At 32.4% G+C, this 13,816-nt stretch overlaps 1 protein-coding gene across 1 annotated transcript; it reads left to right on the forward strand.

Annotated features, from left to right (window-relative positions):
* The first annotated feature begins 3,558 nt into the window (after positions 1-3,558).
* LOC111502636 (GTP-binding protein Di-Ras2) lies at positions 3,559-12,761 on the forward strand. Its single transcript, XM_023156759.2, has 4 exons — positions 3,559-3,754; positions 3,813-3,958; positions 5,643-5,900; positions 6,624-12,761. Exons 2-4 carry the CDS (start codon positions 3,821-3,823, stop codon positions 6,816-6,818), a joined length of 591 nt encoding a protein of 196 aa, XP_023012527.1. The 5' UTR covers positions 3,559-3,754; positions 3,813-3,820; the 3' UTR covers positions 6,819-12,761.
* Positions 12,762-13,816: the final 1,055 nt, after the last annotated feature.

The raw sequence follows: 13,816 nt of genomic DNA on the forward strand, positions 1-13,816 counted from the left end.
CGAGAGATGTTTTATTTATCAATTGTTCATCTGTGATTGTTTATTATTGTCAACAATTGATTAAGAATTGGGAATTTTATTGAGGGGTTAAGTCTCCAGTTTTATTCTATGGGTGGTAGGAGTAGATCCGTTCTTATTGGTTGGGTTAATTGGGCTGTCGTGTATTGTTAAGTGCAAGTAGCCAGACTACATGTTGGTTCCATATTCTGTGTCTGCAATACTCTTGTTTCTAATTCAGAAGCTAAAAATTCAGTACTGAAATTCTGTAGGTTTGTATCCCTTCACACTTTTTTTGCCCTTTTATAATCTGGAAACCCGTCCTAGCTACTCGTGGGACCCTTCATTGACCCTAGTCTACTGAGGAGACAGACGTCGACTTAGTGACTCCAATTTTCCTTCCTGTAAGATCGGATCAAGAGCAAAAACTTTTCAGTTCTTCAACTCTTGATTCTATTAAAAAATACCTATAGTTTATTTCCTTGAGCAGCTGAGTAAAAATTATTTTCAAGTGGCTCTTCTATTTGAGTTAATCAAGAAGTGAAAAATGTAGTATTTATTTCAAACATCCCATGTTGTTGTATGATACAACAATTCTCAGAATACTTTCTGTAATTGTAAGTATACGGTGAGTAACAAAAGTATGCTACACTTGCATTAATGATTACATTTTTCCCACGCCAGAACGAAATACTGTCTCCGTCTGACAGTACCTTGTTTGGCGTGGAAAAAGTGTTGATAGTTTCACTTCACAATACAGGTTCCAGTTTCAACTATTAAACCTAGGAGGCTAGGTAGGCATAAAGTGATATTTCGCCTCGTCAAGAGCAGGATGTTAGAAAAGAAAATCCCCGGAGCAGATCAGCAAATGCTCACACCCAATGATCCACCCAACCTAGAGACGAAAAAGTTCTGCATGGCTGAATCAAATGTGTGGTCAGGTATATAGTCTTATAGATGCCCTCATATGGAAAGATTGCTGCGGTCATTGAGGTAGGAATGTTGTACCTTGAATATCCTACTACCTCAATATCGGCCTTTCAACTGGAACATTTTCTGTATAATATGCCATATTATAGGATATTCAGGCTCTGGTAGTAGAGCACATAAGCTGACTGGATTCGGTCTCCAGCATTTGGTGGAGCTTCACTTTTATCAGCTGACCTGAAAGATCACTACCAAAAAAGTAATAGCTTCATGAAGAAGTTGGATTTATATGGTTGAAGTTGAATAGAGGTATGAGTCATAATGAAGTGTGTAGTGAAGGAACAAGCAGACACTCACTTTGTATCCACCCCTGTGGTAGTGGCAAAAATTTCGAATTTTCCATTCTTTGAATCCCTCTTATGACAGTGGTAAAGAATGTCCATGCCATTGAATTCATTATGTCGGTTATTGTAGAGAGTTCTTTGATGAAATTTGGGAGAAATATTTTTAAAAGCGCCTCGAAAGACTGGAATGAACAAAAATACTTGAAGAGATGTATGTATGGAAGTAGGAATGAATTTTTCATATTTTGAACACCTTATTTCTTGGTTACTACCATAGACATGATAATATGGGCTGGAAGTGACGTCAGTTCTAGATATATTCCACCTGCGGATAACAATATCTTAGCCGCTATTCACAGCCACTGCATTGCTGTTGCTATATCAGCACTGTGAAAAGACTAATGCCAAAATTTTCCCAATGGAAATATGCAACACGTAAAACATCGTGACGTATACGGCGTTAAGCATATAAGTGACGTAAATGCCAAGACGTATCTCCATCTATTTTTAGTTAAAGCGTCAATGTTCTCTCTTCAATGATCATCCTTGTTATGACGTCACTGGAGTTCATAATGGAACGAGCCTTTTTCTGAGAATAGTACAGCGAACTCGTCACGAGAGGCAGCACTAGTAGTAGGGACAAACATAAATTATTCACATGTAAAACAGTGTTATTTACGTAATATTAATTCACTATATTATTATATTACGCCACTGGAATCAATGAAGTCGCCCCGGAGCGCCAATTAATTTTTATTGTTGTTTTTATTTTATTTTTATCGTTGTTTTAATAAAATATTAATTCATTATTTAAAAATATAAATCTGATATAAAAATTTTTTGCTAGTATAATGCCAACAAAGCATTGCTGTTTTGCGAATTGTACGTCAGATAATCTATATCCGTAAGAAAACGTGCTTTTTTTTACCATTCATAAAACCTCATATCAATGAGGTTAGATGTGAGAAATGGATACAAGCTTCGAGGAGAGTGGATTCAACAGTGCAAAAAATAAATAAATATTCATATATATGCTCTAAACATGAAATTAATAGAAAATTTTTCATAGTTAATTACCATTGATTAGAATGAGATATAACCTCAATCGTTTATTAAATTGTATTCATTTAATATATTCAATTGAATTTATTTCCTTACCATCTATATTTGATTCATATTTCACTAGGAAATAAGTCTGAAATTCATAATTATTTTAAATTCCTTTTATTACAGTTTGAATCTACCGCTACTCGTTTACTAGTCTGTATACTAACCTGTCTGATAATTCACTTTTTTCCAGTTACTTTTGAATTACGACATGCAAGCCAACGTTTTAGTATTACAACATTGTTATCCTTTACAGTTGCAAATTTTAGTTTTGCTCCAGGAACGTTAAAAACATTTTTTTTTTTGTACTTTACCATATGTTTATATGAGGATTAGGCAGTGTTTGTCCTTCCCGAACTACTAGCGCTGCTAGTGAGTGATTTTTCGTACTTCAGGAAAAAAGTTCACTTAAATTTTCAATGTTGTTTACATTTGGGAATGAATTGATATTAGGTGGAAGATTTTTAAAAAATTACAGTCCATAAATTGAAGATCTAAACAAAACATCTGAGGCAGATTTTGATTCTTGCACCATCTACCAAATGTGTACAAAGTTGGTTCAATCTAATTCTTCGTGTCCAGAGTTTTTGACAAAACAAAAGCGAATTGGATAACATCAGTTTTCAAAGCATCCTGCTTTCGAAGCTTCATTCAGAGAACTGTTGCTTTGTTGAGCATCTACCACAGAACTCATAATTCATAATTAATCGTAGTTGAATACAATTTCTGTTGGAAATACCGATCCAAAGAGTTTATTCTTTGTTCTTTTGTGACATGGTGATATTAAATGGTAAATCTCTTATCCGTACAGCTGAACGCGAAACATATTTGTTCATTGTTTTGGGGTTTACTGTATTTTGAGTTTTCCAATTGTGAATTCATGATGAATTTTCTTTATTCGATTATTGTGGAAAACCGATGAATAGTCAAAATCAAATATGTTCGCAAACGTAAACGACAGCTGACAGGTTTTTGTTTCACCGTTTAACTTTGTACTAATATGTCTTACAGATCTCCAATCTCGTAGCTAGATGAAGAATTTTTCCATACCATGTTCATGCTCATTTAGAGCTGTATAAACCATATGAAGTCTATATACAATGCTGATATTTCAAGATGTGTTTCTTTTGAATAGTAGGTAACATAGGTTTCGTATTTTTCTCTAGTGTCATTGTCCTATACTTCGATCAACTTGCAATAGATGGCCGAAAGCAAAATCAATACAAATTTTTCAGTTTTTTAACGATGTTGTTTCAATGAACTTTCATTACAATTAAACAAAAATTTAAAAAATCTCAACCGGTTACGTTTGAGTTCGAGTTGTTTTAAAACACCTTTCGAGGGATGCATAAAAAAGAGTTTTCTTGTGTTCAAAAGATGTAATATAACCTCTTTATTTTGGAATCGGCTGTTTTCACAAATAGAACTATATTAAAGGAACAAGTATGCCTGAACAAAGTAACGATTACAGAGTAGTCGTATTCGGGGCAGGAGGGGTTGGCAAAAGCTCCCTGGTATTGAGGTTTGTCAAAGGTACCTTTCGAGAAAGCTACATACCGACCATAGAAGACACATACCGACAAGTAAGGCAGATGTGTAAAGAAGTTTTGCTCGTGAATGCCCAGTTTTATTTTCAGTTTTTGTTGCTCGATTTTGTTACTTAGTATGCATATTTTTTGGCTTGATGTTTGTCTTATGGGTGAGTAAAACTTTTTTATTTTTTGTTAGGGCTTGTTTTCTTGTAATCAGGCGTTTTTTTTTGCATTGATAGAAATTAGAACTATACAGGGGGTCCTACAATGTCTTTCACAAGCAATATATCTGTTATTTGACAATCAAAAAAGTAATTGTATAGTAGATGAAAAGGTCTAATACAAAACGTAGAGATAAAGCTGCTGGTCATTATAATCATCATCATCGAATGGCACCTTACATTTTTTTATGAAATAAATGGTGTGCTATATCCAACAAACATTCCAACAGTGCACATTGGACACCTGCTATATATATGAAGAGCTCTAAATATTTATCAGTTTTAGCTTATTTGTATTAACTGTTTTGGTAAAATTTTCTAAATATGAAAATTCTATTTGTATCAAGTGTTTTCATTATTTCATTTCATTGTTTCATGAACGAAAATATAATCCCCTTTTGATTCGAATTCTTAGAAAAAGTTTGAATGCCAATCTCTGGAGTATTCGGCAGAGTTGTTTTACTTTTGAAATGGCTTTTCAAAAATATGTCTTGATTGTTTTGATGCCACAATTTATCAAGTGATACATCAAAACTTGTTTCAAATCAAGTAAAATTCTTATCTCATATTGAATTGTTGATATTACGTAAGTTCAAAACTATACTTGATTTATTTTGCATTAATATAAAAAAAACATAGTAATATTTGTAGATATGAACATAAGTTAGTTTTCTAGAAATGTTTCGAAAACCTTTCAAAATGAATTAGTTACAGCACATGGTCGATGATTCACAAACGTTTTTGTGTTTTTGAAAAACTAGAAATAATGTAATTCGTTAATATTAGATCTGTGTAAAGAAATGAAATATTATATTTACAAGTTAAATATACTACAATGGCTGTCGATTTCAAATCGATTATTCTTTTTAACAATGGTTTTTATATTTAAAATAACCAAAAGTCTCCAACCAACATATTTTAATGAATTTTTGGTTTTTAATAATCAAATACATGAACATGAGACAAGATCTTATAATAATTTTCATATATATAGAACCAACACTGGTGGCGGAACTAAAAACTTATTCTACAAGGGACTACGGGAATTTAACAATTTACCAAATGCCATTAAAGAGGAAAATACTGTAAGAGGGTTTAAAAGTAAATTATTGGAATACCTAGAGCGTTAGTTAGTTGGAAAATATGTATATTATATATAGTTACTATATCAATATTGGTTTTCAACATTGGGTATTATAAATTGTATATTTTTTATTATTATCTTCTTATTTAGTTTATCTTCATTATTGTTATTATCTATATACATATTTGAATTTTATTAATATTTTTGGCACTGTGGAAATTTAAATTATTAATTAGTTATTATGTCTTGTAAGATTAGGATGTATCCTATAATAATAAAGATTACGATTTTAAATTACGATTTAAGTTACATTGTAATAGACCTAATGTACTGATGACTTCCCTAGGGCTTCATCATTACACATTTCATAAATTACTATCATACCAAAATACTGTACTCATTGCCCTGAGACGAACCGGAATGATTTCAGGTGATAAGTTGCAACAAAAATATATGTACTCTCCAAATTACGGACACAACTGGTTCCCACCAATTTCCAGCCATGCAACGGTTGTCCATCAGCAAGGGCCATGCGTTTATCTTGGTATACTCTGTGTGCAGTCGTCAGAGCCTTGAAGAACTGCGACCAATCTTTGATGTCATTCGTGAACTCAAGGGGCCAGATCTGAGTCAGATTCCCATCATGCTGACAGGGAACAAGTGTGATGAGAGCGCCGAGTTGAGAGAGGTGAGACCTTATTTCCCAATATATGTAGTGTGAAACTTAAACTGAACTCTTTTCCAAACATTCAGAAACTGGTCAGCTTTTATTTCCAACTTTCTACATTTTGATAGTAGTTTTAAGATCTGAAACCACATAATTTCGTTCTCAATTACTAGAAGAGTACTTTCTATTTGTCCATCCAATATAATTCGATGAAGTAATAAAAAAATATGACATGGTTACTGCTCTGAAAGATCTAAGTTTCTGACAAAAAATTGCTTTTGTTTTTGAAACCTATTAAGTAGTAACCCAATTTAACGATTCTGGGTCTATTGCATAAAAGTCGTATAGTATAAAGTGCAGTATAAAGTCTTCAAATCGCAAAATCTTCACAATAACAATATTAAACTGTCAAACTTTCACTGATTAAATGCAAATGTTAACTACTTTGTCTTTGTGATTCACTTGTAGAAGAAAAGGGTTCTATATAATAGTATTTAAGATGTATTATTGATGATGCATGTGTACTATTTTGTTGTGCCAACTTTTAATATTTCAATTGTGGTTATTTACAATGGTTAACAGGTACTCTTACCTTTGACGATTTTTTTTATCCCAGTTTACCAATTTGAGTTACTATGTTTTGAAACTTTTTTCTCGTGGACCATATCTAATAAACAGTAAAAATCTCGATTTCTCAGAGTTGAGTCTCCAAAATTTATCAAAACATTATCATTGAATTCTCAGGTGAGCACCTCAGAGGGCCAAGCACAGGCAGCGGAATGGGGAGTTAGTTTTATGGAAACGTCCGCCAAGACCAACCACAATGTCAAACAGTTGTTCCAGGAACTGCTCAATTTAGAAAAGTCTCGCAACGTCAGTCTCCAGGTCGGAGGTAAAACCAACAGTCGAGTGGCTAAAGATAAATGCGTAGTTATGTAAGAAGTCTAGAGCTTATCGATAGCGGTTATCGGATTTCATTCAGTTTTTTGAGTTGCCATTCATGTTTTTGCATGCAGATATAGTAATATGATACCTAGAACATCGAAGTAATAATTTAGAAGCATTGAAATTTACACTTGGGATTCAAATATATCGAATTCATTCTGTTCTTCCTCTTTTTCAGGCTTGTTAGAAAGATTGACTCTGATCTCGAATATTATTTTCTTTTCTTTGAGATGAAATATGTTATGCATAGATAATGGTGGTGCTTGTTTTAAATATCATATTCTGTGTTCTTCAGAAAATTGTAAAAAACTTGCTATTTCGTGCCATAATTAGGTTAAATCCGTTCACAAAATTTTCTGCTTGAATTAAAATATTTTACGATATCAATATAACAAAATTTTGGAGGACAGGTTTTTTTTCATTCTCTCAATATTTACATATTTCATTATTTCTTTTGCAGTAAGTTTTACTTTATGATTGATATGGTGTTATCATGAATTATGTGCCATATTTCTTACATGTTCAGAATGTGTCGAATATCAACCAGTGATTTAGGTAAATATTACACTAAAAATGTTCATCAATAAAATTACTTGACATGCTTGCCAAGTATTTGTCGGTATTAGTCATTGATTTGTCAATAACAATGCTTCTCAGTGTCATATATTTTAGAAAAATTCTAATCTTTTTCTTATTGGCAAAAATTTTATATATAGTCAAAATATTTTGACTTTTTCCCTTGAACTCGACATACCATTGATCAAAATATGAAAGCGAAAACAAATTTTGTAATTGATATTCCATAATTTTTATTCACTTGAATACATTTTTCAATAAAATTAAATTATTCAAAATTTATGTTGTTTTCAACATGTTGCTCTCTGTAATTTTATTTTTGGTTGCCATTCAGTTCACCTTAGTTCTAGGAATGATGCTCTGAAGGAATCCGATTTTCTATTATCGGAAATCATCGACTTTATGTTGATGATAGACATAGACACTACTTTGCACTGACGAGTGGCCAAACAGCACGAAACCGGTCTGCAAGTGTGTTCCAATAATTGAAAATCGATTGCGGCAGTTGTATCGCCAAAGGCATATGCAGGAATAACTTCAGTGAAGAATCCTGCACTGACAACTTGCGGATATAATCCAACGTGGTATTAGCCAGGGAAGTGGTATCAGTCACTTGATATGTGTTCTGTATTTTGGAACACCATGCTTCAAATGCTAGAAATATGTGGTACTTGACGTGTACAGCCATGCTTCAAAGAGTTAACATCCGCCTAATGTTAAATTAGGAGGAAAAAATTATATTATCAAAATTTTTCCATGAAATACCATCCGAACATGCCATTAGACATACTATTTGCACAACTGACAATTCCTTGTCAACAAGATAATGAATATATTTTCTCCAAACAAACTTCAAATTTTGAATGTAACCTTCCGCACATACTTTATGATACACACTAAAATGTTCTAGATTAATTCAAACTTTAATTGAAATGAACATGAGAACCTTTTCGATCTGCAACCTTATGGAGTTGTGAAGACATTTGAGGTTAGGTAAGCTATTGTACTTTGTATGAACTTGTTATTCAAGCTTTAAATAGCCGGGCAAGTGGGACTCCCGGGCGATTGTTCACCTCTGTTGACTGTTATTCAATGAAGTGCCCCTTCGCGGACAATATTAGCTATTCTGTGTTTCGTCCTGTACATAACCTCACTGTTTTCACTTGCTCGGCTCCAATTTGTTAGGAGTCGACTGTGTTTCATTATCACTCACACTTCATCAGTTTTCGGTACACACAGTGTATTCTTTTCGTCGACACTCCTGATTTATAACATTCCATATCTTTGTCTTACAAGGACCTTTTAGGTATTGGCACTGGCATTAAAGAAATGGTTCATTCATTCAGATAGTCCATTGAATATGATATTAATATTAATTCAATGGTGATGTGAAATTATGTTGAGTAACTATGTTTCAGTGGTTTACTCATATGAGGCGTTTAGTTTCGAAACTATAAGTCACTTTTATCAAATCTTGTACTAAATAAAAAAAAACAACAAAATAGCTGTTTTTGAGTAAAAAATATATTTTTACGGCTTTTTATAAGGTACAGAAAAACTGTAGACAATTTACAGATCTCAAAAAATATTTTTTCAATTGAAAAACAGTCTGTTGTTTTGATCTTCTGAAAAATTTGTTGAAAGTGACTTATCTGGTTTCGAAACTATCACTTTCATTAATACTTTCTCCAATTTCCTGCAAATTTGATTTTTATATCCATATTTATATACCAATCATGCTGCTCCAGCATGCATGTCTACCCTGTGTATGCATCGTCTCTGTAGTGTATTTTTAAAAACAATACCAAGACGTGATTACTGCAGCAGATAGTCCAATTTTATGCAGATATACTTCAATAGCAAGGTGAATCCTATGATAGTTTTCAACCTATTTACATCTAGTAATAGAAGGTCTTCTCTAACTTTTTCTAATGATCCCTTTATGGATCTTATTTCTGTATTGGTATTATTTGAATCTTTTTCTTACCCACACTCTAGGGGGGGTTGGAATGGTTTTTGAATCTGCCACCTTTCTATATCCGTATAAAGAGATTTACACACTTCTTCAGGTTAAACCTTTTGTTTTTGGGATATTCATTAAGTTGTTCACATAATATCTATACTATCCTGCTGTTGTCTAAGCCTTACGGAGTAAATATTGTCATCTATTTTCAAATGCTCTCAGTTTATTTTATTTTGCACACTGCGACAGAGAAAACACAATTGTGGAAGTACAAAAAAATGTTTTCCAGTAGGATAGTACTGTTTCTTTGGTATAGTTCAAGTAAAAGATATAGTGCCCTACCTTCCAGCAGTTCCCCTTTAATAACACACACAACGGCGGTACTCATCGCTACATTCTGTTGGTCACCGTAACGTGACTTCAAATTTAATTTTATGACTCTTCAGCCAATCATAAAACTCGGTTATTAAAAATTATCAAATACGAACCGCCAATTCTTCAGTCCACGTGGACTAATTAATTGCGGCATAATTCCTTTGTATTGGTTTTTTTGGCCTTTGACTTCGCCGACACCTTTAAAATTACTATATTAGTTACTTCGACTATACCTGGGAGCTCACTGACATTTCCTTCCAGACCTCCAGATCTTCATTTATTTTCTCAGACAGTCTTTTTATGAAGACTTTTCCGTTTGGATTCCCACGTGTATTTTTCCAGTAATCTCCGTTTCTCTTTGACCCATTTCCTAATCTAGTTCGATACCATAGATTTTGGTACCCCACAGCCGGTTCAGTCGGTATAGAATCAATCTATTCACCATTCTTCACCTCATCAGACCAACCTCAATATCACCCTTTGATTCATCATTGACCGAATTGCAGCTGTCTGCCCTGTTAGCAGTACCTCCACTCAGGTTCCTTTAGGGGTTCTCTCTGTTTTTTTTCTGGGATGTCGAACTTTTTCGTGACCTTTGGCTTTGGCGTATTATAAGGTTTTCATTCTACTAAGACACATCAACGTTTGACTTCTTTCATACCATGGAACAGTTGTTTTGGTGTCATCTCTAGGTTCTTGGTATATTTCAAGTAATATTTACCAACTAAATGTTTCAATAACACCTGTTTTGGACAATAAAACTTTTTTTTTATGATGACCATTCAAAGAGACTGTGTAATTTTAGTTTCTGTCTTTTGCCTCTTCCTAAAAGATCAGTCTATTAATTTCCGTCAAAAAGACATTTTTTCAATTTAACATTACCATGTCATGGATAGCATATCAATAATAGTAGTTTACGATGATAGATCTAGTACATAATTCATAGTTGTTATTCTTAAGGATGATTCTGTCGAAGAACTTCACATTTCGTATCGTTGTTTGTTATTAATGATGCTTTGTTATTGGTATAGTGGACCACCCTGTTGATTTTCAAATGAAATTATTTATTGCTGTAGGTAGTTCAATGATGTATCGAAGATGAGGAGGGGTGTTACAGTATTTATTCAGATCAGTGTTTAGTTTGATCTTTGTGCAAGTTATATTTGAATTCTCAGAATTTTCTAGTGCTTTACCAATATTTACAAAACTTCAATACTTGCTTATAAAAAACGACTGCTAGCAGGATCGTCTTTTTAATCACATATGTATGGATTCATCTCTGAAATTTAATGTTAATTTTGTGTTGCGTCCATATAATTTAGCACCTCCCGTCATATTCGATTCCACTGTCCTACCAAGTGATGTGTTTCGACAGAAAATATTTAAAAAAATTTAGTATGGGTGCTACAGCAAAGGAAAATTGTTCGTGTTGAAAATATATTTGTTATAATTCACGCTTATAGTGTTCACTATATGAACTGCAATTATTGTGATGACTTTATATTGTATTTATGCAACGAAGTATGTTATTAAAGAATAATGAAAAAGTAGAGAAAAAAATGTACTCAAAAGTTTCGACTCTGCGCTATTAGAAGCTACTACAGTATATTTTGCCACAATTTGCAGGTATTTCGAAAGTTGCTTATGTGGATTGTCGAATTGTTATGAAAAACTATATGAGATGCCAAATGTTGCCACCAGAAAACTGGCTGCATAACCAATAATTGGTAGCCAAGTAAGGTTCCTTATTTTCTTCAATATCTTTACTTTATCCTGAAACCATCGTTAAATGTCAGCTTTTCATTGCTTGTGGATCAAATATGATGTTTTGAGTAGTGCATTATTTTTTCTAGTATCATCCAGAAAAAGTGAACACCTCGAGTCATGTTTTGTATTGAAAAAGAAATATGTGGTCTTCATTCACGCAGGGTTTCAGGAAGCTGTGTCAAAAAGATTTTTTTATAAAAGTGTTTCAAAATAGCCATAGCAAGTATTTTTCAGACATTGGTTATGAAGCTCTTGTCAAGATATGGAATTTTTTTGCTGGTTCTCTGTTTTGTTTCAAAACTTCAAATAACTGAGAATGGTTTTGTACATTCCAACTGTTATTTAGGTACACGGTACATTAAGTAATGAGACAATAATAAATGTATAAATATGTGTGACGATAACTGACTATCGTCACACAAGGAACTTCTAGTTTGTACTTATTTTGCAATTTATATATTCTTCAAGCTGTTCATTTAATTCGATTACTGTTTTTAGATGAACTTTTATTAAAAATGTTTCAAGATATGTTACAACATATCATGGTACTTTTAGCATTGTGTCATAAAACCCATTCATTTGTCCAAAACAATATAGGACTGAAGTGGAAATATTACTCATTCACACAAATAATACAATTATTGTTTCAGTTCACCTCGATACATAATTCTCATGCAGCCAGTATTTTGGGTGGTTGTGGAAAATCTGTACTTCTGGTTTACAAAAAAATGTTATTATATAGTGAACTAATGGACCCAACTTGTATACTGCTAGATCATTTCAAATCTATTCGTTTCATTGAGGATTTCTTAACTATTAATGCTGACTATATCATTGAATAAACTTATGAATTATAAAGAACCTTATTGTACCCAGATTAGTTGCTCATTTGAATCATATTGTTTACAAAAATTCTTTAATTTCAACTCCTCAAAATATTAATCTACATTTTTATATATTTCCTTCATTGATTCATTGAATGTAGTTAGTCTGTGCTGTCACTGTTTCTTCCTTCTCCTTACATAAAAGTGAATTTTGTAACTTTTAAAATTCCAACTTCTTGTCTATCTCTCTAACTAATGAACATAAATGATACAGCGAAAGCGTTTTGAATATTCTAAAATCGTATAGTGTTGAAAATAAAATTAATATTAAAAAGTTACAAAATTAGTAATTCCTCTTTTCTACATCTGTTTTCATTGATGACGTTGATTTGTAACACACGTTTATATTAAATAAAATTTATTATTACGAAATTTGTGTTTTTCTAGCTTCAATCATTGTTTTGACTACGTCAATGTTATTTTCGGTAATGTTTGATGTAAATAATCAGGCTTGATGGCATATGTTGTTGACACAAATTCATAATGTTGCACTTTGCTCTGAAAAATAATTGATATTACAAATACACTGTCCATCATATGAAATGTCCTGTGAGTGTAGTGGTGGTGATGCTACTTTCGATTTGTTTCATTTCACAAAGGCCTTTAATTTACGTTCTTCAAGAGTAGTTTATCCTTCTGTAAGATAGATACAGATCATTTGGAATAAAAAAGTGGATTGTATTTTTATGTTTTGAAAACACAGTCATTTCAGCCAGAAATCTTTGTTTTTTCTAATGAAGTTCAAATCCAAACATCAACATTGAAACAAAACCGAAAATATCACTATTGCCAGATGTGCTGCAAATCACCTATCAATATTTATAACTATGAAAAAGATATCAGAATAGCAAATGCTCAATTATTAGAAAATACTACTGGCTAAAAATTCATTTGAATCGAAAAACTATCTTATAAATACGTGATCAATCACACTGTAAGAAAGAAAGAAAGAAATTTTAATGACCTCAAATTACAATTTCTGTTACATTCGAAAAATATCTGCAATAACAAAATTTGCTTATATACGTCATACTGAAAATATAAAAAAATATACATTCAGTACATGAGGAAAAATTTCCCAATACAATAGTTATGACTCACATATGGATATTAACAATATAAATACACATATATACACACATACCCACATATATACGCACATATACATATATTAGGACCACTGACAATTGAATAGCTTATCAATCCTTATAGAAAGCTTGGGTGACTAGTGAATTTTTTACTTTGAACTTCAATTCTTTTATATGAAGGTCATTCCACTCACTAGACAAAGTGTTATATATTTTTATGGAAAGAAACTTCGTTTGTTTGGCTGTGTTCTGATAATGCATCTTCGGTAGCTTGATGATTTTGCGTTTTGTATCATGATTGTGAATCCTGGAGCCACTATCATTTTTATTTTTATGGAC

This window comes from Leptinotarsa decemlineata, unplaced genomic scaffold (genome assembly GCF_025532065.1).
Source record: "Leptinotarsa decemlineata unplaced genomic scaffold, Ldec_3_MD MMD2_tig00001064_RagTag_RagTag, whole genome shotgun sequence".
NCBI classification, from domain to species: Eukaryota; Metazoa; Arthropoda; class Insecta; order Coleoptera; family Chrysomelidae; genus Leptinotarsa; species Leptinotarsa decemlineata.

Bases quoted from the DNA above. Each gene is read 5' to 3' on its own strand.
- LOC111502636 (XM_023156759.2), top strand. From the start codon at position 3,821: ATGCCTGAACAAAGTAACGATTACAGAGTAGTCGTATTCGGGGCAGGA. The intron at 3,959-5,642 runs GTAAGGCAGATG...GAATGATTTCAG, and splicing joins TAGAAGACACATACCGACAA to GTGATAAGTTGCAACAAAAA. The intron at 5,901-6,623 runs GTGAGACCTTAT...TTGAATTCTCAG, and splicing joins AGAGCGCCGAGTTGAGAGAG to GTGAGCACCTCAGAGGGCCA.